Source organism: Dryas octopetala, chromosome 2 (genome assembly GCF_963921425.1).
Source record: "Dryas octopetala chromosome 2, drDryOcto1.1, whole genome shotgun sequence".
Classification (NCBI taxonomy): Eukaryota; Viridiplantae; Streptophyta; class Magnoliopsida; order Rosales; family Rosaceae; genus Dryas; species Dryas octopetala.
This window is the reverse complement of record NC_141367.1, coordinates 2,877,650-2,903,968: the sequence shown is the minus strand read 5'-3', so window position 1 is coordinate 2,903,968 and position 26,319 is coordinate 2,877,650. Positions and strand designations below refer to the sequence as shown.

General features: G+C 34.1%; 2 protein-coding genes across 4 annotated transcripts; one reads left to right on the top strand and one right to left on the bottom strand.

Annotated features, from left to right (window-relative positions):
* The first annotated feature begins 4,196 nt into the window (after window positions 1-4,196).
* LOC147292504 (uncharacterized) lies at window positions 4,197-7,964 on the top strand. Of its 2 annotated transcripts, none has more exons than XM_086232054.1 (4): window positions 4,197-4,496; window positions 4,699-4,840; window positions 4,947-5,123; window positions 6,771-7,964. In XM_086232054.1, the coding sequence occupies exons 1-4, from the start codon at window positions 4,309-4,311 to the stop codon at window positions 7,788-7,790; spliced, it is 1,527 nt and encodes a 508-aa protein (XP_086088180.1). In that variant the 5' UTR covers window positions 4,197-4,308; the 3' UTR covers window positions 7,791-7,964. The 2 variants fall into 2 exon arrangements, with proteins under 2 accessions (XP_086088180.1, XP_086088179.1); XM_086232053.1 differs by having other exon boundaries at window positions 4,944-5,123.
* A 10,660-nt stretch (window positions 7,965-18,624) lies between these two features.
* Window positions 18,625-25,464, bottom strand: LOC147292503 (reverse transcriptase-like protein). Of its 2 annotated transcripts, none has more exons than XM_086232792.1 (12): window positions 25,332-25,464; window positions 25,133-25,244; window positions 24,986-25,049; window positions 24,620-24,721; window positions 24,451-24,515; window positions 22,833-22,928; window positions 22,414-22,493; window positions 22,034-22,250; window positions 20,802-20,857; window positions 20,444-20,536; window positions 19,878-20,061; window positions 18,625-19,007 (listed from the first exon to the last, which is right to left on the bottom strand). In XM_086232792.1, exons 1-12 carry the CDS (start codon window positions 25,385-25,387, stop codon window positions 18,885-18,887), a joined length of 1,248 nt encoding a protein of 415 aa, XP_086088918.1. In that variant the 5' UTR covers window positions 25,388-25,464; the 3' UTR covers window positions 18,625-18,884. The 2 variants fall into 2 exon arrangements, with proteins under 2 accessions (XP_086088918.1, XP_086088919.1); XM_086232793.1 differs by having other exon boundaries at window positions 22,854-22,928.
* Between the last annotated feature and the right edge of the window lie 855 nt (window positions 25,465-26,319).

Below are 26,319 nucleotides of genomic sequence, written 5' to 3'. Positions count from 1 at the left end.
GTCATTTTTGTTTGGATATGATTTTGCTTGGGTTGTGAATTAATTTTGGTAGTCTGTTCTTATGTAACTTATGGAGTCAAGATAAATAATTTCTTTTCTTCTTCGATCTTGATCTTTTTCTTCTTTGTTTTTTTTTTTTTCAATTTTCTTCTTCTACGATCCTCACTTACGTTCTTCTTCTTCTTCATTTTTTTTTCTTGTTATGCTCACTGCTCTAGTTTGTTTTTTTTAGCAAATTACACGTAAGTACCTTAAGTTTACCCTATATTTCAACTTAGTTCTTCAAGTTTAAAAAGTTGTAAGTTCGTATCTCAACTTTCATTTCGTTATAACTTCATACCTCCGTTAGCTTTTCCCTCTGAGAGACCGTTAATTGCCTACGTGGCACACTGGCATTGCTTTTAAAAAATGCCACATAAACAAAAATAATAATAAAAAAATAAGAACAAATTACACGTAGGTACCTCAAGTTTATCTAATATTTCAACTTAGTACCTCAAGTTTAAGAAGTTGCAATTTGGTACCTCAACTTTCATTTCGTTACAACTTTATACCTCCGTTAGCTTTTCCGTCTGAAAGGCCGTTAATTGCCTACGTGATACACTGACATGGCTTTAAAAAATGCCACATAGACAAAAATAATAATAATAAAATAATAAAATTTTTAAAATTAAATAAATAATTATAAATAATTAAATAATTAAAAACCTTAATAATTAAATTATAAAAAACAAAAAAACCATTTATTCTCTCTTCTCTGCCTCTCTCAGCCGCCCCCCGATTCTCTCTTTTCTTCCTCTCTCAGCCGCCCCCCCTGATTCTCTCTTCTTTCCCTTTCTCAGCCGCCCCCCCCCCCCCCCCCGATTTTCTCTTCTTTCCCTCTCTCAGCTGCCCCCCCGCCCCAATTCTCTCTTTTTTCCCTCTCTCAGCCGCCCCCTGCCCCAATTCTCTCTTCTCTCCCTCTCTCAGCCGCCCCCCATTCTCTCTTCTCTCTTCTCTCTTATCTCCCTCTACTTGCACTTGCCTGGAAAATCGCCCGAAAGTAAACCCAAGGGCCGACGGCACCTCCAGCGAATCTCTCTTCTCGCTTCCTCTCTTTCTCGGGTGGTTGTTGTGGGTTGTGGTTCGGCAGCGGGGTCTGGGAGGGAGGATGTTTGCTCGGGTTTTGGGATTTCGAGGGGGAGGGTGTTGATTTGTGTGGCTGGGAGGAAGAAGGGTTGGCGTGGGTCTCGGGTGGTGGTTGTGGATTGGAGTGGTTTGGGTTTTTGGAGAGAAGGCTGGGTTTTGGGAGAAAAAAGATGGTTTTGGGAGAAAAATGGGGCGGTGGCAGGGGGAGATCGAGGGAGAAAGAGGAGGGGGCGGCGACAGGGGGAGATGAGGGAGAAAGTGGTGAGGGTGAGGGTGGGCTCGTGATGGATTGGGGAGAGAGAGAGAGAGAGAGAGAGAGAGAGAGAGAGAGAGAGAGAGAGAGAGGATGAAGAAGAAAAACAGTGGAGGCGTGCTAGAGACTCGGGGGGAAAAGAAAGGAAAGGGAAGGAAGGGAAAGAAAAAGAAGAAGAAAAAAAAAAAGAAAGGAAAAAAAGAAAAAGAAGGAAAGAAAAAGAAGAAGAAAAAAAAGATAAAAAAAAGATAAAAAGAAAAAGAAGAAAAAAAGAAAAAAAATTAAAAGTAAAAAAGAGAAAAAAAATTTAAAAGGTTTAGGGTTGATTGGGGTTTGGGGCCTTTGGGCAATTGTAAAGAAAAAAAATAGTTTGGGTTTTCGTTTGGCCTTTTTGGAGTTTCGTTTAGTTATTTTTAAACCTTAAATTTGTAAACTCTAATATATTTCTATATAAAAAATAATTTAAAATACTCTAAAGGGCCTAAACCCTAATATCATATACAATATCCTAGTTTGTGGTTTTTGGGCAATTGAAAAAAAAAATGATTTGAGATTTCGTTTGCCCGTTTTGAGGTTTCGTTTAATTGTTTTTAAACCCTAAACCAATAAATTCTAATACATTTTTATATAAAAAATAATTAAAAATATCTTAAAGGGCCTAAACCCTAATATCATATACGATATCTTAAACAATATAGAGTATAGATTATAAAGTATATAGAATTTAGTGTATATATTATAGAGTATAAAGAATATATTAATTTTATTTATTCATTATACTAATTTTATTTCACAGTATTTACCTTCAGCGCGCATTATACTCATCTTATATCACATGAAACTTACTATATAATTTGGTTTCTTCAATGTTTTTTTATCAATGTAGTAGATAATATGTTAAATAAACATATATTAAAGTTTCATTTAAAATTTTCGTATTTTGATAGTAATTTCCATCGTTTCTATCTAATTTCTGTCGAAATTTAAAAATCTTCGAAATTTCTGTCGAAATTTTCTCGAAACCTGAAATTTTATTTCTTGTTTTTAATTGAATTATTGATTTTTTTTATAATTATTTTATTTTTAAAAGTTTATTTCATTTTTTTATTATTATTTTTGTTTATGTGACATTTTTTAAAGTCACGTCAGTGTGCCACATAGGCAATTAACGGCCTCTCAGATGGAAAAGCTAACGGAGGTATGAAGTTGTAACGAAATGAAAGTTGAGGTACCAACTTGCAACTTTTTAAACTTGAAGTACTAAGTTGAAATATAGGGTAAACTTGAGATACCTACGTGTAATTTGCTTTTTTTTTTTTTTTCTTGTTCTTTTATATTCTTCAATTTTTTTCTACTTCATATTTTCTTTTTTCCAGCCTAAGCCGGAGATATATTCTTCTCGTTCCATCTTTTTTTCATCCTATGTCAAAGGTATATTCTCATTCTTTTTCTTATGCGTCATCATTGATTTATTCTTTTTCTTCTTCATTTTTTTTTCAACCTAAGTTAGAGATACATTTTTTTTTCTATTTCATTTTTTAACCTAAGTCAAAAGATATATCCTTTCTTCAATCTTTTTCAACCTGAGTTAGAGATATCTTTTTCTTCATATTATTTCTTTCATCTCTTCTTTTCACCTTATTCTTCTCTTTTTAGACATGCATTACAAGTATGTACATAGTTTTGCTATGCCGTATGCAAATTTAGTTTTGCTATGTCGCATATTTGCTATCGTGGTGTTAACTAAACAAATCAAATATGAATTCCTAATTTGATTTGGAAACCGATCGGACATTGTTAATATTTAATATATTTTTTCTATAAAAAATAAGGATTAAATATCAAATATTAAAGTTGAGAAAATTATGCATTTGGTCCACTTATTATTCCATAAATTTCGTTTTGGTTTATATTTTTTTTTAAGTTCCATATTAGTTCACGAATTGTTTGATGTGTTCCATTTTGGTACAAAATAGACAATTTTGTCCCTCAAAATCAACTCATTGGTACAAAACTGAGGGACAAAATTGTCTGGTTTGGACAAAAATGGAACACTTTAGACAATTTGTGGACCAGTATGGAACTTAAAAAAATTTGTGGACCAAAATGAGATTTATGGAATAATAAGTGGACCAAATGCATAATTTACTCTTAATAGTTTTTCAATAAAATAGTAAGACACTAATTTTTTTTAGTTTAGGTACTAACCTATAGCAAGACATTTTTTATTAGGTCACAAATATGTACGAAACATGAATTTTTTCAAATATGTATGAAACATGAATTTTTTTACACTGATTTTTTGTTGTTTTTTTTTTTGTTTGCAATATAGCTATGACTGTTCGACAATTACAGTGTGACTGTTTGTTGTGACGGTATGAATATCATAAAAATTTAATGTTTATAAGGATTCAATGCTTTTGATTTAAACATGAGGGATAAAATCCTATAGTTGAAAGACTAAATATTAAAGTTTAAGCTTCACAAACGCTAAAAAAGAACAAATCAATAAAAAAGTTATGATCGTTGAACAGTCATAGTTCAATTTGTAAGAAAAAAAAAATCTCTATATCGTGAAGAATACCGAGTGCTCCATATAACCATTTTTTTAAAGTTGATACTTAAATTAAAATTTAATATTTAAAATAAAATAACAAAATTATTTTGATAGTTAAAATAAAAAAATATTAAAATTGGTATATAAATTGAAATATTAATATATTATTTAAAATAAAATGACCATTAGGTAATTAAAATGAAAAAAAAAAACTTAGGACGATTTTTTTTCTAACGCCCGCCACGCTTAAAGTTCACAAGTTAGAGCTTTCTCTCTCTTACAAGACATATCGATCTCTCTCTCTGTTTGCGACTCTGCTGCAAGTTTCTTATATATTCGATATTGAATAGTGTGAACAACAAGAACAACAATGGCGTTGAAGTTTCTGAACAAGAAGGGATGGCACACGGGGAGCCTGAGGAACATAGAGAACGTGTGGAAGGCGGAGCAGAAGCACGAGGCCGAGCAGAAGAAGTTGGACGAGCTCCGCAAACAGATTCTCGAAGAGAGGGAGCGCTCCGAGTTCCGTCTTCTCCAGGAGCAAGCCGGCCTCGTCCCGTAAGTACCACAATCCATTTCATTCTCTTCTATTCTTTGATTACGGACGGTTACAATTAGGTTTATTAGGGTTAGGGATTACAATAAGAATTGGGAATTTAGGGTTAGAATTACGATTTTAGGGTTAGGGTTTGTCTTTTCAAGATTTCTCAGTTAATTATTAACCCTCTATTTAACTGAAATTGATTGATTGCGATTGCAGGAGGCAAGAGAGATTGGAGTTCTTGTACGATTCGGGATTGGCTGTAGGGCGCCCTGGCGGTTCCGATGGCTTCAAGGCCCTTGAAGCCTTACCCAAGACCGAAGAACCTTCTTCCTCCTCAGCAGCCTCTGCGGCGGCCAAGGTATTTTTTCTGGTTTTGATTTCCTAACCGACTGCAACTGTCATTTGAAATATAGTGTGAGTAAAGAGTCATGTTTTTTGAACGTTTGTCATGTGTGACTCTGCAGCAGCAGCAGGCATCATCGTCCATGCCGGGAGCTCTATTCGAGGAAAAGCCTCAGTCTGCCAATGATGCTTGGAGGAAACTCCACTCAGATCCTTTGCTTATGATCCGGCAGCGCGAGCAGGAAGCCCTTTCTCGGATTAAAAACAATCCTGTCCAGATGGCCATGATCCGCAAATCCGTGAGTTTTTAATTCTTCTTTTCTTCTCTATTTTCTTTAAGCTTGGCATCAAATTAATCTATGACACTATATTGTAATATCAATTTTGACACGTGCTTTTCCGAAAACATGCTTTCAAATTTTTTAGCTCCTGTGAGGGTTAGGGTGATGAACTAGCTATCAACGGAAAATTAGTTATGTTGGAGTAAGTAGTTACACATCACTTGATGATCAAAAACTCTATAAATTACATAAAATTATGCCTCTCTTGGGTTTACTTTTCCAAGAGACAAAAACACCTGTAGATATACAAATTTGGTCATCAGCACTAGATTGTGCTGTTGCAGAGTTCTTTGGGCCTAAAAGAGAGGATTTCGGAATCCTGATGTCTATTATATGGAAGAAAGAGGACTTTGATGGGAAAGTTTACAAGTTGGACTTGGAGGAACTGTGTATAGAGAGTAATTGGCTCAAAGAGGATGAAAGTTTGAAGTTAAAAACTGGAAGAAGAATAAATAATTTTTACAGGTGAGGAGTAAGGCTTGGACAAGATCTTGTCAGTTTTAACTAATATGCTAGTACCACCCCTCCAATATTAATTCCCCACCCACCTGCTTTTCCACCCCCATAGAAATTTTAAAAACAAAAACCCTATTCATCCACCCACCAATATTCCCAAACTAACCCCTATCCATTCTTCTCCTTACCTTTTCTATAATCCTAACCCTAATTATAATTTCTTTTCTTTACTAAGTAGGGATGATGCTGCCATGAAGCATCACATACAAGGAAAACACCGGAGTTAACACACTACTAAATTTATATTGCTTCCTTGTATAAGCACCAACCCTTTTGGAATAGCAGATTCGACAAGACTTGTTTCAGCACATTCAATATATGTCTCAAGGTAATGCACAAGAATTTCTAGGATTCTAATATGCATAAGATGTCTGCGGTTCCACAAACCCTTGAAAACAATCATGATGAGTGATATCATGTAAGGTTGTAAAAGTGATAAACTCCAGTTCATCTCATAACATCGAAGTATATGTGAAGTTTAAAGAGTACAAATGACCAACATCAGGAGATTTTGGGGGTTGGCAATAGCACCACTCTTTTTTTTATAAGAGGAGGTGATGTGGAAGTTAAGAAGGCTGTTAATGGAATTAAAGTAACTTGATGGAAGTAACGGGGTATGCAGTAGCTTTAGCTTGAAGCGTTTTATTCCTAGGAAGACCTTTTGGTCCCTCTGATCATGCCCTTGGTAGATTCATCAAGTGTTTGCTCTGCTGTTTATGTTTTTTACTTGAGAAAAAAAGTAGAGTTCCGTACACATGACATGTTTTGCACCCATGGTTTACAGCACAATAGCACTCTATTCTTAATGGTATTTGGGTCTTTTGCTTTGTTTAATTTTTTTGGTCGAAAGTCTTTTGCTTTGTTTATCAGGGTTTTAGTGGATGGTAATGATTAGTTTATTATTTATAATTTTCCAAAAACATTCTTCAGATTCATGGAAATAATAACTGAAATTATAGGGAAGTTCGAGCTGCAATAATCTAAATTTATGTTGAAGCAATGGAGTTGAAGAAAATTGTCATGGATTTTTTAACACCACTTGGGTTAGAGCTGATGTGTATATATGCTGACCTTGTTTTTTTTTTTAAGGTTGAAGCCAAGAAGCCCACAGAGAAGGCACATGACAAGAAAGATCGTCGGAAGAAGCACCATCATGATGCTTCAAAGCATCGGAAACAGTCATCATCCATGCAAGCATCAGATTCAGAAAATGACACTGCGGAAGTCGAAAGGAGGAAGAGTTGTCATCGTAAGATATCAAAGTACATTAAACATTCAGATTCAGAAGATGAAATGGAAAAAAGATCCCATCGAAGTGAGAAGAGCCATGTTAGGCATTCAGATTCAGAAGATGAATCATGCAGAAGGTCACATCGAATTAACAAGACCCATGTTAGGCATTCAGATTCAGAAGATGAGTCACGTAGAAGATCACATCGAAGTGACAAGAAACATGCTAGGCATTCAGATTCAGAAGATGAATCACGTAACAGAGCTCGTCTAACTGAGAAGAACCATGTTAGGCATGATGAATCACGTAACAGGGCGCGTGGAAGTGAGAAGAACCATGTTAAGCATTCGGATGCAGAAGAGGAATCACGTAACGGAGCACGTCGAAGTGAGAAGAACCATGTTAAGCATTCAGATGCAGAAAATGAATCACGTAACAGAGCACAGCGAAGTGAGAAGTATCACTCTATAAAAATTGCAAAAGATGAAGGTCAAGGTGTTGCCAAGGGAAAACAAGAAAATTCAGAACAGGAAAGATATTCCATGAAAGCTCGAAATGAATCACAATTTAAGCGTCGCAATGTTGCTCCTAAGCTTTCAGAAGAAGAAAGAGCTTCCAGGCTAAGGGAGATGCAAATGGATGCTGAGTTGCATGAAGAGCAGAGATGGAAACGTTTGAAGAAGGCTGAAGAGAATGATGCACTGGAAGCTTCCCAGGCTGCCAGATCCAGTGGTAGGAATTTCTTGGATGCTGTTCAAACTAGTGTTTATGGTGCTGAGAAGGGGGGAAGCTCAACAATAGAGGAGAGTGTCCGTCGCCGGACGCATTATTTGCAGGGTAGGTCTGAAGCAGGGGAACGCAATGCTTTTCGACGGTAGTGCTGTTGTACTCTCCAGCTGCTCTTTGCTTTCAACCCGTGTTCTTGGTATATTTCATGGATCAATAGTTGATTCCTCTCCATGTGTAATGATAGTTGATGAATGCCAAGCTGCATGACATGTTTGTTATTTCATTTGATTTTCTGTTGAATCCTACCGTGAAAGTGAATATCATCATATATATAATGTAGAATGTGGTAGGTTCTCTCAATATTTTATCCCCCCAAAAAGTTTACTAAATTTTCTTCTATCGGCATTTTGCTTACATGATCAAAGGTTATGTTGTAATAACTGTTCAGTAGTGGGATTCCTATTGCTTGCAATCCTGCATAAAATTATTTATATTTTGCTAGTTTATGGTTGAGTTTGGATGTGGGTGGATTGGTTGGATCTTGTTGAATCCATTGGTGGAAGTGGAACTAGGGCATTCCTTGACGAACATAAATGTTCATGCCAAACTTGTGTTGGACTAAAATTACTTTTCTTTCCTAGAAATATCCAATAAAGGTATAAAATGCAGAAAACAAAAAAAACAAGAAGAAAACATACCAAACGAGTTTGTAACAAAGAACAAGGCCTTAAACAATAATAAAAGCCAAACCCAAACCCAAAAACTTATTTTCGCCATATCCAAAATTTGGGTTTGGATATCAGCAACACCAATGGTGCTGATATCGAAAATGGGTTTCATTCTCTCACGCTTTTCTCTCATTTCTCTCTCCTACTTTCCATCACGTGGGCCATGTCAATTTTTGGCTTCGGGTATCAGGGGTGCCCAAATATGGGTTACCATTTTGGGTTTCTTCCATTTTGGGTGCCCTCTTTTCGGCCCATTGGTGTTCAACAAAAGCCAAATTATACCCATAATGGCTTATGGGTTACCTTTTCAGCTACCATTACTGAACGCCTAAACCCTAATATTTTAGAGTACTGCTATTTGCACACCTCATTTCCTCTCACTACATCCCCCACCCCCCAACCACAACCTTTGAGGCACACCCCCTTCTCTCATAATCTCATTTCTTCATCTTTCATCCACTAAACTCTAAGCCTTCTTTCTTTGTTCTATATAGAGAATAATCTTGCAGAAAAACATATTAGTTTTCATGAGTAGAGCCTCCACTCATCCCTTATTCGTATTCAAATGAGGTATGATAGTAAATTTTTGTGTGTTTTATTTTTTCACTTTTTTTTCGTGTTCATTTTCTGATCGTGATTCGTTCGATGGACCAGTGCAAAACTGTTCTCAAATGTTTGACAGGTGCCAACCGAACATAAGTAAAATATTCAATGGATAATTATCAAATGAAAATTACAAATAAATATTAAAAGAAAAACCATTCAGCGGCTCCCTGCTGAATAACGTTCATAACGTTCGGCAAGCATCTGCTGAATATTTTACTTATGTTCAAAGGACATCTGCCGAATGAAATTTTGGTATTTATGTAAAAGTGATCTCATTCGGCAAGCATCTATTGAATGATGTGTATTTGTTCAGCAACTTCCTGCCGAACAGAGACATTTCGTTCGGCAGCCTTATGTCGAACACAGCGTTATAACTACATTTTCATGTTTATGTGTAAGGTGAGCAGTATTTTGATGCTTCTACTTGAAACAGCGAGGTTGAGGCCTACATTGGGGCCGAGACTGAGGTTTTGACCAAATACTCACTTGATTATACTAATGAATTCACAACGAAAAAGATATTCATTTGTTATTTTGAAAATGATGTTGTATATAGTGGTAGTTGATATGTGAATAATGTCAATTATATGTGTAGATATTTCATTCGAAGGAAGCATTGGTTAACTGGGCATGTGCACAAGGAAGGAGGAACAACATAGTCATTGTCATTATGAGACTAATGCAGCAGAGGTAGGAAAGAAGAAAGCTAGAGTGTTCTTTTGTTGTAAACGAAGTGGTCGCCATAGTCCAGCCAAGTTTGATGCAGATGGATCAAAGTTTGATGCTGATAGTCGTATGGTAAAACGTCTTAGGGATGCTAGGGACTCTATTATGAAAAGATTTGGATGCCCCTTCTCATTAAGGGGTGTGCACACTGGTAATGAGGATGAATGGACACTAGCTAATTGTGGTATGTGAAGTGCATAACCATAGGATTTTTATTATGTTGAAGGACATTCATTTGCGGGAGATTATCCGAAGGAGAGAGTTCTTTATTGATGGATATGTCCAAGAGTTTAATGAAAGTGAAGTAGATTGTGACCATGTTAAATGAAATAGATGATTCGAATGCAACAATAATCAAAACAATATACAATGTCAGAAACCGCCAGAGGGTGAAAGAGAAGGCTGGAAGAACGACATAAATGCAATGTTTTCTAAGTAAGTTAGCTGAACACAAATACTTTGAGTGACATACATGTTTTGGTGGTGATGATGACCCACCCTACGTGTGTTGATCTCTTACGTGCATTTCCACATGTATTGATCATGGGTTGCACGTATAAGACTAATAGATAATGTTTGCCACTTTTTGAGATTGTTGGGGTCACATCCATAAACATGACTTTCTCTATTGCATTTGCTTACATTAGTTATGAGAATTAGGAAGACAATTACATTTGAGCTTTGACTAGATTGAGGTTGTTAATCAGCGATGATTGTCTTCCTAATGTGATTGTCACACACCAATATCTAGCACTCATGAATGCAATCTATGTTGTTTTTTCTTGTGCTAGACATTTATTGTGTAGGTGCAAGGATTTAAATTTCAAAATTTTCGGCGAAATTTCGGCGAAAATTTCGATTTGAGGGGGTCCAAAATTTTAACACTGATTCGACAATATTTCGGCGAAATATTCGAAATTTCGCCGACATTTTAGGCGAAATTTCGAACACCCACAGCCAAATTTTACCCAGAAACCCAGCCGCCCAGCGAACCCTCACGCAGTCACTTACCTAGAAAGCGAGCCGCCGTCGCCTTTGTTCAGCTTCACCACTCAGAAATGCTCGTCTTTCGTGGACCGCATGTTGAGGACCAGCCCCCGATCCGCCATCGCCTGGACGTTGATCGAGTGGCCGTTGCCGTGCGCCGCCACAGTCAGATTCGACGGTGCGTTTCGGAGTTCGAGATGGCCTCAAGGTCCTGGACCGATTACCTCAGCTTGACCGTGGGCGGGACACTTTCGAACGCTGGCGTGAGCGATCAGGCTTTCCGTTACGGTCTGAAAACTCAGAGCTCTTCTTTGCTGTGCTGGGCGGACTCGACCATTTCGGCAATCGGCATCATTACCCGAGCTAGGGTTTTGCTCCAACCAGCCCCTGACACGTCGAAGCCTCCGGCCACCTCTCAGCCTTCGGCCTCTCTCTCTCTTAAGTCTTAAGACTCTTTTAACAGACTATTAACAATTGTAAGTTTGTAAACAGACTATTAACAATTGTAAGTTTGTAAACATAATGTATATTTTTTCAACAAACCATCGAAATTGTTAACATGGATGACTCATTCAAACAATAATTCCAATTGACAGTATAAGAGTATAAGACCAAGTTCTTTTTTATCCAAAGACATAAAGACCATAAGTTGAGGCCTAAAGTCAATAAAAAAGTAACTGTGATGTAAATAATTTTTCATTTTTTGATAAGAAATAGTATTTACGTAAATGGGGAGAGGAAACATAAAAAAGGAAAATAATTAAGTAGAAATTTGTAAGTATACAGTATACTGTATATTATCAATTTATCACGGCTAAAGCAATAAAGCCTAAATGGCTAAATCTGCCTAAATCTAATAGATTTACAATTTATTAGATTAAATTGGGTTACAAATTTACAATTTATTAGACTCTCGGTTCTAAATCTAATAGATTAGATATTTAGATTTACAATTTTACAGTTATAATTTTTTAAGATAAATTATTATCACCTATTAATATATTATCTAAGATCAATAACATATTTTGGATTTACTTGTTAATTATATTGATCTTGGGTTGATTTATATAGATTTGGTTGATTTTGATTTGTATAATTTGTATGATTTTAGGTTAATTTTGATTTGTATGATATATAAATATTGATATGGAAGTTAAAATTGGTAATATGATATGGAATTGAAATTGTATGATTTGTTAATAATTAATATTGAATTTGTATGATTTGTTAATAGTATCTAATATGTGTCATGTATGGAATTGTCAAATTGGTAATTTAGAATTAGTGAAATTAATATGGAGTTGGTAATAAATTAATAATTAATATGAAATTAGTAATATGGAAATGGAATTGGTGATATGATATGAAATTACAAATTAGTAATATATAATTGTCAATTGGTAATATCAATATGATATGAAATTACTAATTAGTAATAACTAATATGATATTAATTTCTTGGTGATATACTGAAGACAACGAAAATTTTGAATCTCCTAGAAACTCTATGTGGTATTGTTTACTTTTGTAATTCATGTGGCAATATTGTAGTAAAAATAAAATTGAGGTGTTATTGAAGTAATTATTAATTAGTGAAACATTTTTTTAACAGTATTTGCCTCCAGCGCACATTATATTCATCACATATCACATGAAACCTACTATATAATTTGGTTTTTTCAATGTTTTTTATCAATGTAGTAGATAATATGTTAAATAAACATATGGTAAAGTTTCATTCAAAATTTCCGTATTTTGATAGTAATTTCCGTCGTTTCCGTCGAATTTTTGTCGAAATTTAAAAATCTTCGAAATTTCCGTCGAAATTTCCTCAAAACCCGAAATTTTATTCCTTGTGTAGGTGGCACATTGACAAAAATGTTATGTCAAATTGCAAGAAAACGTTTGGAACCAATGATGATTGGTATAAGTTTTATAGTGTGTGGTATAACTTGGTAAATTCAACGTCAGAAGATGTTTATTTTAGAGATTTGCATGAGAGTGAATCTAAGTTAATTTTATTGGGTTCCTGGGGAGGCAAATTCTAACTGCCTCTAAAAGTGTCATATAACTGCCAATTTGCCTAACACTAGCTTAGGAAGCAAATCATAACTGCCTAAATAACCATGTTAAGCCTCCAGTGCCCCATGCATAATGGCTAACAATATCAAGATTGGTAAAAAGCTTGAGATATTGAACTTGTACCGTTGTGCCAGCCTTATCAACAAAAAGGGTACAACCTAATAAATACAACAAATAGGCTCGAGCTGCACATTGGATATCACATTGGATATCACATACATCCTTTGTTTCTCTCTGGTCGGTTGCAAGGACTGGCGACCTTGTCGGCCTCCAGATTGGCAGACGCCGACCACCTATCTTAAGGCCGGCTAACCAACGAGAGAGAGAGAGAGACAAAGAGGATAGAATCTAGAGAGACAAAGGGAGAGAGAGAGAGAGAGAGAGAGAGGGAAGGAGAGAGACATCAAGGACGGTGGGTTGAACCGCCAACGATAGTCGCCGGGGTCGGCGTCGGGGGTGGGGGTAGGCTGGCTGGGTTTTTATTTTTTTGTTTTTTGTTTTTGTGTGTAAATTAGGGTGTTTTAAATATTTTGGGGGTGTGTTTTGAGAAATTAGAAAACTCAAAAAGAAAAAGGGGTGTGTAGTGAGAGGAAAATGAGTGTGCGAATAGCAGCCCCCTTTTTTTTTAGTGCTTATATTTCCACCCATTGTCCTATTTTCTCACCCACCTTATTTTTACACACACCATTGAATTTGAAAAAATTATAAAAACATTCTTCTCACCTCTCATTATTCCTATAATACCCTTTAATCCACCTATTAAACATTATTCTCACCCCCCTTAACTATCATTTCACTGACCCATCTTTTTTCAAATAGAAGAAAAAGAATCTTATACGTATCCTATAATTCATTCCTAAATTCTAAATTAAATCTCTAAGATTAATATTATTTCTAAATCAAAAGAAACATTAAAAAATAATTAATTTTTTATTTAAAACTATACATAAATAAATTAATCATCAAAAGGATTTAGGGTATAGAATAATAATATATTTTAATAGATGTATGAGCATCAACCAAATACTATCATTAATTTTAAGTTTTGGTGACATAGTAAAGTAGAATTAGGGTTTATGGAAGAAAAAAAAAAATTATAGAAAAAGATGAGTGGGTGGGATGATAGTTAAAGGGTATGGGAAAAGTGTTTAGTAGATAGGTGTTTGAGTTGGTATATCTGTATTATAGGAATAATGGGAGGTATGAAGAGTGTTTTATATATAAGGTTCATTGATTTTAACTACTAAATTTCAATAACTTTTTAGTTTAGGTACCAAAATTAAATAGCATTTTAGATTAGGTACTAGTTGAAAAGTCAAACAAACTAATAAAGTAAAAGATATTAGAATTTACAAATATTACATCACATGCCACTACAATAAAAAATAAAAATAAAATTACATCATAAATATTACATTAATTTATACTATATTGTATTTTAAAAAAATCAATTCAGTCATAATTTAATTGTGACTATCTTGGTAAATTGAAAGGGATAACTCACACCACTATATTATGTATTATTTTGAGTAAAAGTATTGTTTTGACCTCTATTTATACTATATTGTAGTATAATTTTTCTAAAATAAATTCAATTAAGTCACAACTTAATTGTGACTGTCTCACAACTTAGATGTGACTGTCGTTTAATCACAACTAAATTTGAAGTTGTGAATGTCGTACAGTCACAACTAAATATGAAGTTGAGATTACATTAGCAAATTTTCAAGATAATTTAAAAGCCTCAAGGACAATTTTGTCAAAACCTTATAAATTTTAACTAACACCCATCATATGTGGGCCAAATGACAAAAATGTCAAATAGAAAAGGCTCAAATCAAAGAGGTCAACATATTTGTGACCTAATCTAAAAAACTACATTTAAATTTAGTAGTTCAATTGAAATATTATATAGTCTTCATGTTATACCGAAAAATTATTGAGATCTAGTATTTAATCTTAATTTTCTATTATATATATTATATATTTTTTTTTTCAAATTTAATGGTGAGTATAAAAATAAAGCGGATGAAAAATAAGACACGGGGTGAGCATATAAGAGCTTTTTTTTTTTTTAATTAATCAACTCATAACTTCTTCTCACAGTGGATTTGGATGCGTCAATAACCATTTAATATAGTGGATGACATTTATCTGCCCTTTGTGAGAGAAGGTCTTCAGTTTAAATCTTATAGACAACCAAATGGTCATTGGAGGGGAAAAAAAAAACAAAATTACTAGTTTGTCTTTTGTTTTTCATTAAAGATAGAGACCGGATGCAACCATAAATACAAGGTGCGGGAATTTATCTATTTACAGGCGATGAGGAAACTAGGAAAGGTCAATGAAGGTATCCAATTATGAAATTTTAATAATCTGTTCATTTAAAAATAATTATATCCTCTCGAATTGTTTGTTAGAGCAAATGATAATAATGGTTCTTGAACTTTACCCTTATTATTAGGGTTGGGTCAGTTCTTCCGAAAAACTGAAGAATCGACCGAAACCGACATCCCCAAACTAGGAAAAACCGAAGTGGCGGGTAACCGAACCGATTGGCGCAGTTCTCTACCGAACCAACGATTGTCAGAGGCGGTGACGATTTAGGAAATCCCAAACCGGTAGTTACCAATACCAAATCAACACTTCATTTTTTCTCTTTTTTTTTTATTTTTTTTTTTATTTTTTTATTTTTTTTTTCTTCTTCTCTTCTCTGGTTTCTGGTTGCAGAGCCTTCCTCCTCGTGAGGAAGATGAAGCCGCGGGGTCTTTGATAAATGGTCTTTTGCCTCTTTTCTAATTTTTTTTTTTTTGGTCATGAGCTTCTTTTCTAATTTTTGTCATGCCGAGCCAATAGGCTTTGGGCACTTTAGCTTTTGTTTGTTTTTAGTTGGCATCTTTGGGATGCTTTTTTGTGGGGCAGTGCACATCTTCGCATGCACGAGTCATTAATAATGTGAATGGACATGCAGCATGACATTTTGCTTTTTAAAATTTTGCATGAAAAGCTTTTGCCAAAAGTTTTAATTATCAATGTGAAAGTTTTTAGATTAAATACATTTTTTGTCTACGAACTTTGGGCGGTTTCTCAATTTGATCCACCAATTTTTAAACATGACAAAAATAACCTTGAATTATCCAATTTGTGTCAATCCAGGATCTTCCGTCCAAAAATCTAACGGAAGCTGACGTGGCCGTTAAACGCTGACGTGGCACACTAAATGTGCGCCACGTGTCACCTCTTTTATTTTTTTTTCAAATTTTTTCTATTTTTCTATTTTTATAAACTTTAAAAATTAATTAAAAATAGCTTCGGACTCATAAAAATACACGAAAAATTCCTACAACCTCGTCTTAACTAGTAATAATTTATTATAGGGCTAAATTACCAATTTGCCCTTTAAGAGTTTCTATAAAATTTGGGAAGTCCAAATTTATTTTATAGAGGAAAATTTATTTTCTTCTAAGACCGAGAGGTCTTTTGGGTAGCAAGTGTTCACGAGAAAGGTAGTGTTAGTTTTTACAAGACCAACGGTGCAAACTTCATATTTTTTGGAGCTTGGGAGATTATTCTATGAATTTCCAAAGAGTCTAGAGTATTTTAACTTTTTAGAAATAAATTTGGACTTCCCAAATTTTCTGGAAACTCTCAGAGGGAAAATTGGTAATTTGGCCCCATAATAAATTAGTACTATTCAAGACGAGATCGTAGAAATTTTTCGTGTATTTTTATGAGTCCGAAGCTATTTTTAATTAATTTTTAAAGTTTATAAAAATAGAAAAATAGAAAAAATCTGAAAATAAAATAAAAGAGGTGACACGTGGCGCACATTCAGTGCGCCACGTCAGCGTTTAACGGCCATGTCTGCCTCCATTAAATATTTGGACGGAAGATCCTGAATTGACACAAATTGGATAATTCGAAGTTATTTTTGTCACGTTTTAAAATTGGTGAACCAAATTGAGAAACCGTCCAAAGTTCGTGGACCAAAAATGTATTTAACCCAAAGTTTTTTATCATCAATAGTCCCTTTATTTTCACTTAAATATTAAATTGGTCTCTAAAGTGCATTTCTAATCAATTTTATCCTAAATCTTTGTCATCAAACATCAATTTAATCCCTACATATATATTGAAAATTCACCAAAAATAGCTCGAAATACGAAAAAAAATCCTAAAAATTCTTGAAAATTCCTACGGACTCATCTTGACTACTACTATTTTTATATGGGGTTAAATTATCAAATTAATTTTCTGAAAAATTTGAAATTCTCAAACTAGTTCCCCAAATTTTCTGAAAAATACTAAACGTCCATTTGATAATTTGACCTCATATAAAAATAGTAGTAGTCAAGGAGAGTCCATAGGAATTTTTCTAGAATTTTTTTATATCCTGAGCTATATTTTCATATTTTGAGAATTTTCAAAGTATGTCTAGAGACCAAATTAATGTTCGGTGACAAAGATAAGAGATAACATTGAGTGAAAATGCACTTTAGAGACCAAATTGATATTTTGATAAAAATTGAGAAACTATTTATGATAAAAAGCCTAACATGAATGGACATGCAACAATCATGACAAACCCAAGAGAAACCTATATTGCATGCCCAACATCCCAACAGCAAATTCAAAAAATGGAGTCAAAGAAACATTAAAAAATAAAGTGAGGTTGGTTTAGTTTCCAACGCTTCTTCTCTTTTTTTCTGGATTCTTCTTCTTCTTTAATGGTTTCTCTTTTCTTCTTCTCTTCTCAGGAAATCTCAAACTTTGGATAACCAAGCAAAATCGACCGACAAATACCGAAACCAAAGTTGTTGGCAACCGACCTTGTCGGTAACGGTGGCAGTAGGAGTTGGCCAATTCCGATCATGATCGGTCGATAATCGGTTTGGGGCTGGCAGTTCGGTAATCGAATCCAGCCTTACTTATTATTATTTTGGTCTATGAACTTATTTTTTGAATTCTATAGTCTGCGAACTTTCACTCGTGTATTACTTAAGTCAATTCCGTTTATTTAATCAACTTTTTCTATCAATTTTAGTCACGTGTCAAGCATGTGAGTCATTTTTGAAAGGTAAAAATGATAATTTATCCCCTCTTTCTTTCCCAACGTGATATACATGACTAAAATTGACGAAAAAATATAGATAAAATTGACGAAATGGACTAAAGTGATACAAATGTGAAAATTCGTGAACTATATAATTCAAAAAACAAGTTTGTAGACTAAAATAATACTTGAGGTAAAGTTCAATGACTATTGCTATAATTCTTTCTTATTTGTTATATCTCCTATCAAAAAAAGGAAATTGTTATATACATTCCGTCTTGCCGCGAAAGAAAAATGGGAGTCTTCCTCACAAAAAACAATTAAAATAAGAACAAGGAGGCAAAACATATTAAAATGGGATAATAATTTGGTATTGACTTTTCTGTAATTTTGAAATGCTTTTTTGACTTATTTGTAATTATTTAAACATTATTTTTCTCTATCAATTATTTAAATGAAAAACCCAAGTCAATCAAAAACAAAAGAAAATGTGAAATTGCTGGTTTACATGCCACCTACCAAAGCAAGTCCTGCAATTTTTACCGTGACTTCAATTTGCAGTAATTAGTTAACACTCTTATTCACTTAAGAGTAAATGGATAGTCGAATTAAAAATTGTATTGACGCATCTACTTTCTCTTTAAAAATAGAAGAAAAGCCCTCAAAACTCAAATTTAGCTCAAGGGTACTTCAAATGATTTCGAATACACTCGAAACTTTACAACCCTTTTTGTACACATTGTACCATTTATAATCAAATTATTAATGTACACGATGTACACGACCAACTGTGCTTTATGTGATCAAGCCTATTTATCAGGCCAAAAATAAAAATATAAAATAAAAGAATCATTCAAGTTACTGATATAGGTCAAAGACTCAAAGCATCACGATTCATATGGCAGAGGGAGACTGTCTAACCTACCAGAGGATCTCATTTCAGCAATATCTTTACAATAAATCCGACTAATTTGAGTACATGATCATTTTTAACATACAGACAACACTGAAACATGGAAGGTATTTGCCATGACTGCTTAGTATCACAAGCGTTTTACGTGTCATTTTTCAGAAGCATCAGCGTGAAGTTCCAAGCGCATCTGCTCTACAAGTATTTTTTCAAGAGCATCCACAAAGCTTGATAGACTCTGCCGAATTTGTACAGCCAAGGCATTTGCCAATTCCTAAGGAATCAAAATTGTGTAGCCAAAAGAAGGGAAAAGTCAGCAAAAGAACCAGACAATAATGTGGAATTTACCATTGTTTAGTTAGCCAGAAACAATTTGTAGATGTAACAGAGACATGACACTAAAAACCAAAAGAGCACTAGAAAACATAATGCATAATTTGAGAAAAATGCGAAGATAAGAAGAAACTAGTATAGTAGAGTCAATACATGAATGTGGGCACGAATAACTACATGTGTAGAGGAAGTGAATTTGTATCTTTCATATACTGAAAGATATACTAAACTTGTATGACATCTATTATTTATTTATTTATTTATTTTTTGTATCAACAGCTCATACTTTTGTATACTTTTTTATGATAAGCTCAACTGTTAATTTCAAACAAACCAAAATCATTTAAATTTAAGTTCACTAAGCATGCTTGCAATTGCCCCCAATTTGATGAAACAGAATGTAAACAATGATTTGTCAGTTTCTCACCCTAAAAATTCAAAATTTCTACCTATTCTATCCTTAACATAAACTGCTTGTATGCTCTAGTTATGCTCTGCTAACATTGTCGAAAATAGTTAAATTATTTTTCTGTCCAATAAAATCTATAAAAAAAAAATCCACAATTAAATTGCACTGTTTTAATTACTTTTCCATCGGGAACCAGACCACATTAATACACCAAAGTGGGCATGCATGCTCACACACAAACACAGAGCATACTAAAACCAAATTACCTGTCAATAACACAAAATCCATGGGCAAAATGATGCATTCGAAATGAGACTTTCAAGAGAAGAGAATTTAAACTAGGTACTTAATCCATGCAGAAGCAAACAGAAACCAATAAGAGATAAGGAGGGGTACACTGACCTCAACGTTGCACAGAAAACATAAAGAAATTCCCTTTGAATGGTGATCAGAGCTCTTAAGATATATCAGCTTCAATGGAGAACTTAACAATGGCCAACCTTGAGAGACCCTAATGTATGCATCAACTCCTCCAACCACATGAGCTACTATTGTCTCATCTCTATCCAAGTACTCCAAGGAGTGTCTGCATGGAATTTTGTTTGTGTGAACATTTGAAGATTTATTACTCTTTTGGTAAACTTTTTGTCTTAATTAAGAAAGAGAAACGAGAGATGAGAGGTGTGAAAAGTGGGGGAAAAAGAAGGAAGAATAGGTATAATGCTTTCTAAAACAAAAAAAAAAAAAAAATGAAATACCATTTAAAATTGTTCTTAGTAACCATTCTATTTTACTCCCTCTCGCCTCTCTCTTCAACTTTGAAAAAAAAAAAACTAAAAACATTAGTCAATGAGCTCTTATATAATCTACTCTCAAAATTTATTAACAAAATGGAATTCATTTATCTGGGACAATGTTTTAGAGCATCAGAAATACATAGACCTAAATTGTTAAGGAAAAAGTCTCACCTAGATTTATTTGCACACTTCACAACTAGTCGCCTCATGGTGCATAGAACAATTCTGTCTTGCACTTTTGTTACAAACCACTGCAATGAAGATCTACAGCAAAGTGGATTCATGAATTGAATCAGATAATATGCTGATTAATTTTGTTGCATAAAACAGGCACCTTGTATTTATACTTATTAATAATATTTAAATAGACCCTACACTTTCATTTCCATATACAGCAGATAAAATACATGAGAGCCCAATGAGCAATTATAGCATGAAAGAAAAGCTAGCAACTTTGCAGCATCATTCTTTAATAACAATTAAAGAATCAAATATTAGAAATCCTAAGACATGTACCAGAAAAACAAACCTCAAAGACTTGGCAGCATCAAGAATATCATTTATATATACATCATTTGGAAAAATCTGGACACAATGAGAGAGCATTAGAAATTCATTTGAAAGATCCATAGAGTGCGGAGCATACATTAAATTAGAGAGCATTAGAGTGTAGAGCTTATATTAAATGTATGTATACCAACAATAAAAAGTGTAGAACAGATATTACATGATGAACCAACGGCATGTTTTTTGTACACAAACGAGGGAAAAACTCCTAATTAACAAAACTATCATACAATGTGAGAGCAACGCATCTAACAAGAGATAAAGTACTGGAAATTATTATAAACCCTATATCTGCTGACTGAGATTCTTTATTGCATGTTCATGATTTCTCCCTCTCCCCTCTACCCCCCCACAAATAAACTCCCATTTAGAACATATAAAACTAAAGTTTCAATGTTGGAAGTACAAGTCTTTAATGCATCCCACAAATATAATCGAGTGAAAGTTAAGCAAAAAATGAAAATAGAAAACACACACAATAATTTCACATAACTAATTTTTTTAAGGGTATGCAACCTGGGAGGAAGCAAAGAGACAGTGGCGTTGAAGTCGGTCAGATTACCAGTAGTCACTACCACTAGACCTATATTCCAAACTAGGGTACCACTAAACTCATCAATGAAGACACCTTGTGGTTGCCTGGACTACGTTGAACCTTAAAAAATGGCCCTGAAACCGATGACCTACCCAGATCAGTAGCTAGAGACTTACTTGAACTGCGTACAAGCAAGTTATCACCAAAATTTCATTAAAACACATAAACCTAGTTGCACATTGAACGAACCTTCAACGAGGCATGAAACCAATGATTAGTAGAACCACCGGTGACTTAATGAAAATTTGTACAAGCAAGTGGTCAGCAAAATGTCATAAAAACACATATAATAACCTTGTTGACAACATAGACATCCACAGAACTTGATTTATTGTAACACTACAAGAGCAAAAAGGTTGACTTTTAACAGTTTAAAAATTCAAGTAATCTTTCATGCTTACACTGGTCCTCATAAACGATCGAGAACAATTAGCTTTATCAAAGATTTGACATATTTAAAAGCTCATCACAAATAAATTTATTCCTTGTTAGAGTGGCTATTATGTCTTGGATGTTAAAGTAATACCTCCAGTTCATAACTCTATTGAACAAAGGGTACTCATGAAGATAACAAGTCTTGAGATAATCTCATATGATACCTCAACATTCCTTAAATCCATAGTCCCCTCCAGAAGTTCAATTAGTAGCTCATGATTCAATTCAAATGGCTCAGTGGCATCTCCAATTTTTTGTTGGGACAAATGGTCTTCTAAATTTGGAATGTATGTCGTAAGTGACAACCTAATGCAGTTTTCCTCAAAAGCAATGACCTTAAGACCTGTAAATGCATCCTCAAACTGTTCTGTGGCATCAAGCCTACACCAATGAAATAAAAGAACCAAACGTTAAAAATAATAATAATAATAACAATAATAATGATAAATTATTATTATTATAACAATAAAACAAAACACCACATATGTACCATGGTAATCGAAATAGACACACCAAAAGAAGAATGGACAAATGGCATAGTTACCTTTTAAATTTACATTCTAAATCTTGTAAAGACTTCAAAATGATATTGTTCTTCTCAATCTGATTTTCAAGTCCCAGTAGCTGCAAGGTAAACATAAGATATATTAAAATTATAAAACATAACGGAAATTTTCTTAATGAATCAACTCCTTACATAAGAAAATTAGTGAAATAGACCACATAAGAAAATATAGTGCTCTATAGACTACAGGTAGAATAGCATACTTCAGTTATATTGTAATGCAAAATTTTACAATAAACATGTGAATTTGAGCACGATCAGACATAGTTAAAAGAATTCGAAGTCAAAATCTGTGAGTAAGATGCCACCTGAAAATGCCTGTATGTATTGCTTAAGTCTTGACTACTATAATACCCTAGAAGCAAACAAATATTGTATGATATGATTTTAAATAATACCTTGAATTTGTCTGCATTTACATTCACCGGATCCGACTGATCTTTTCCATATGTAGGGTAATCAACATCGGTATCCAGCTTTGCTTTCTCCAGATCCTACAAATGGCACACAAATATGACCTTGAAAGATTTCATATGTGATCTCGAAATAAAATTTGAATTTTCACAACTTATAGAGATATCATATATAAAAGCTGGATTAGTAAAGGAAAAGGGAGGGGAGAAAAAGGAAAAACGAAACAACCACAAGAGAGATCAAAGAAAGATAGACTACTAATACGATGGCGAGTTGGGAACTTTGAACAATTGGAATACGGAAATTACAATTGACTACAGATAGTATTTCAAGAAAGGGATAGGTTACAACATGTGTATACACCATGATAACTGTAACTAAATTCAACCTCTATTCACAGACTCATGGGGAAGAGCAGATTATAGGTCTCCAATCAAACCTAGTACAGCAGTAATGAGTGTAAAATGATCATATGCAGAGAGATTTGGTTGTAAGTTAAGCTTGACTTGGAAAACAGGCATTATTTGAATCCAGAATCTTTGGTTGCAAAAGAGCAGTCAAGCTTTTGATGGGTTTAAAGGTATCGCCATTGTTAAAGTCCCTAAAATGCCAAGCTCCCATCAAGGGAACTCTAAGAATTTATTATTACAGGAAAGTCAAAGACAGTTCATGTAAACAGCCATTTGCTAGAGAAATAAAATAAAATCAATGAATCTGTTTTCTGATTCCTCAACTTTCAGCAATTCTTTGGATTAATGAAGGATAATATAGCATATTTTTGTGTTAGAACCTCATTTCGTCAGTTAAGTGATTCTACCCTGCAAATCCAAGATGTCCTCATGAATGAACTTTGAGCTGATATTCTGATTTGAAACAAAAGCAATATGTACAACTTAAATATTACAGAAGCCATAAAACCAACCCTCAACATGATGTAAATAGAAATTTTCTTTTTGTCTTTTTGTTGCAATGTAAATAGCATTTATGTCAGCAAAATTTATATATTAAAAGGTTAAGAGTAAAATTAAATAATATAAATAATAAGATTTAAGGAAAAGCGGATAAGCACCAACGTACCATGAGTTGGTCGGAATGTGTATTTTGACCTAACTATTGATTTTATTTTTCTTCAGCATATCAATACTGTTGCATTGATCGCAATTTTTGCATTCAAAGTTTCACACATGAGCATTGGTCTCACTCCTTTACATCATAGGTGTGTATATACAACCAAATCAGTAACTGAAATCACATTGCTTTCAATCTTTCAAGAAAGAAGGAGCAAAAATAGCCATAAAAAATTAATAAAAACAACTTATGCAGCAGTAATTACTGAGCATTTCTACTCAAGTACATAGAAACAAACACGGAATATCAGGACAAAACCACTCATCATTAAGATTATGCTTGAGCCGGAAATCCTATCAAAGTCATGTGCATTCAACTAAACAGAATTGGTTCTAAGTTCTAACCATTGAAGTTAGCTCTACTCATTCTAGGACTACAGCTTTTTTATATAAACAAATGGGCTGGCATGACTTATCTTAACCCCAAAGAGTCTGATTCAAAAATTCAATAATGTTTCATCAGCAGAAAGCCAACCTGCGATGCAACAAAATCTAATGAACATTTCAACTGCGCAAGGTCAATATCAAGTTGATTAAAATCTGCAAATACAACAGAACAGAGTAAGCAAAAAAAATATAACATTATAAGTTAAATGTCAATGCACTGTGGCTTGCAACTTGCAAGACTAAAACTGAATCCTCACCTTCCTCATGGGTTCGAATGAGAAACTCAATTTCATTGGAGACCTTGGTGCTCTCCGCCTCCACCGAGTTGAGCTCCTGCTCAAAACGTCCCAAGTATGCTTCTAATAAAAATTGGACAAATCACATTGACATTGTGCAGTAAGTGCTAGTACCAAATGTCACAAACCCACTAGTAAAAATTAAGACACACAAACCCACTTGTAAAAATTAACACACACAATGTTACAAAACCCCTGAAAAAATTAACACACACAAACCCAGTTGTAAAAATTAAAACGCACTACCCACTTGTAAAACTTAACACAAACCCACTTGTAAACCCACTTGTAAAAATTAACACATAGAGAGAGAGAGAGAGAGATTACCAAAATCTTGATCCTCTAAGAGAGCAACATCAGAGCATTCCGATACTATCTTTTCAACTCTGCTCTGCAGATATTTATATGGAGAGTGAGGGGAATGTAAGGAACGGCAGAAATTGGACGAAAAAGTGGAAGTAATTTCAAGAAAACCTGAAGAAGGAGACCGCAGTCGCTGAGTAAATCCTGAGAATCTGAAGGGGATAACTCTGAGGCATCGTCTTGGTGACATTGCTCAAGAATCTCTTCCAGCTCTCTCAGTCGTCTTCAAATTTGAACCAAAAAACAATAAATACTTCAGAAAATAAACAAAAATGTAGAAACACAGAGAGAGAGAGAGAGAGAGAGAGACCTCTCAATGGTGTTATTAAGGTCGAGCGATTCTGAAGAAGGAATTGGGTCTTCCATTTTCTTCTCTCGCTCTCTCTCTCTCTCTATGCTCCCGCCCTATGTACGCAGCCAGAAAAGCAGCAGCGAAAATCTTTTTGAAAAATTGGTGTATAGTTTGGACTTTGGCCCATTAATTCATGACCGGTAAACTATATAAACGCAACTAAGAAGTTAAAAACGTTGTCATTGCACAATTATACTTCAGCCCCACATAAGGAATGGGTTGGGTCGCGTTTTGAATCTTTTGATAGTAATAAATTGAGTTAATTTCAGTTCAGTAGTTCAATTTTTCTTTAAATTTTAATTTAGTAGCTCATGTTTAAAATCTTGCAATGTCATACCTCCGTCAGTATGACTGTTAAGAGATCTGTTAAATGCTGATATGGCACTCTCACAATGCTGACTAGATGTCACGTGGTCTGACAACATGACACATCATGCCAAGTGGTATAAAAAATAATTTAAAATCTAAAAATTTAAAAAAAATTATGTTGTATGATGTGTCATATTTCTAGATTTTTAATTATTGTTATGTCATGTGGCATGAAATAGCCTATTATCAGATCACGTGGCATCTAGTCATCATTGTGGGAGTGTCATGTAAGTGACACATCAGCTTTTAACAGATTTCTTAACAATCATACTGACGGAGGTATGACATTGCAAGATTTTAAACATGAAGTACTAAATTGAAATTTGAAGCAAACTTGAGGTACTGAACTGAAAGTAACCCTAATAAATTAATAATAAAGACTCTTATAAAAGCTCACGTTAGACTTGTCAATGGATTGGATATGGAGCGAATTAGCCTAAATCTGATCCAATCCGATAAGAGAATTAAGTTGATCCAATTCGATCTAATATTCCGACGAATTCTTAATAACTAAATTCATATCTGATATCTTAGATTATTAGATATTCGATATTCGACATGAAGATATTTTATTTAT

Excerpts from the sequence above, each read along its gene's own strand:
- LOC147292504 (XM_086232053.1), top strand. The coding sequence starts at position 4,309 with ATGGCGTTGAAGTTTCTGAACAAGAAGGGATGGCACACGGGGAGCCTG. Across the intron at positions 4,497-4,698 it reads GAGCAAGCCGGCCTCGTCCC|GAGGCAAGAGAGATTGGAGT; the intron begins GTAAGTACCACA and ends TTGCGATTGCAG. Across the intron at positions 4,841-4,943 it reads CAGCCTCTGCGGCGGCCAAG|CAGCAGCAGCAGGCATCATC; the intron begins GTATTTTTTCTG and ends TGTGTGACTCTG.
- LOC147292503 (XM_086232792.1), bottom strand. The coding sequence starts at position 25,387 with ATGGAAGACCCAATTCCTTCTTCAGAATCGCTCGACCTTAATAACACC. Across the intron at positions 25,050-25,132 it reads ACTGCGGTCTCCTTCTTCAG|AGCAGAGTTGAAAAGATAGT; the intron begins GTTTTCTTGAAA and ends AAATATCTGCAG. Across the intron at positions 19,008-19,877 it reads GTTTTCTGTGCAACGTTGAG|GAATTGGCAAATGCCTTGGC; the intron begins GTCAGTGTACCC and ends TTGATTCCTTAG.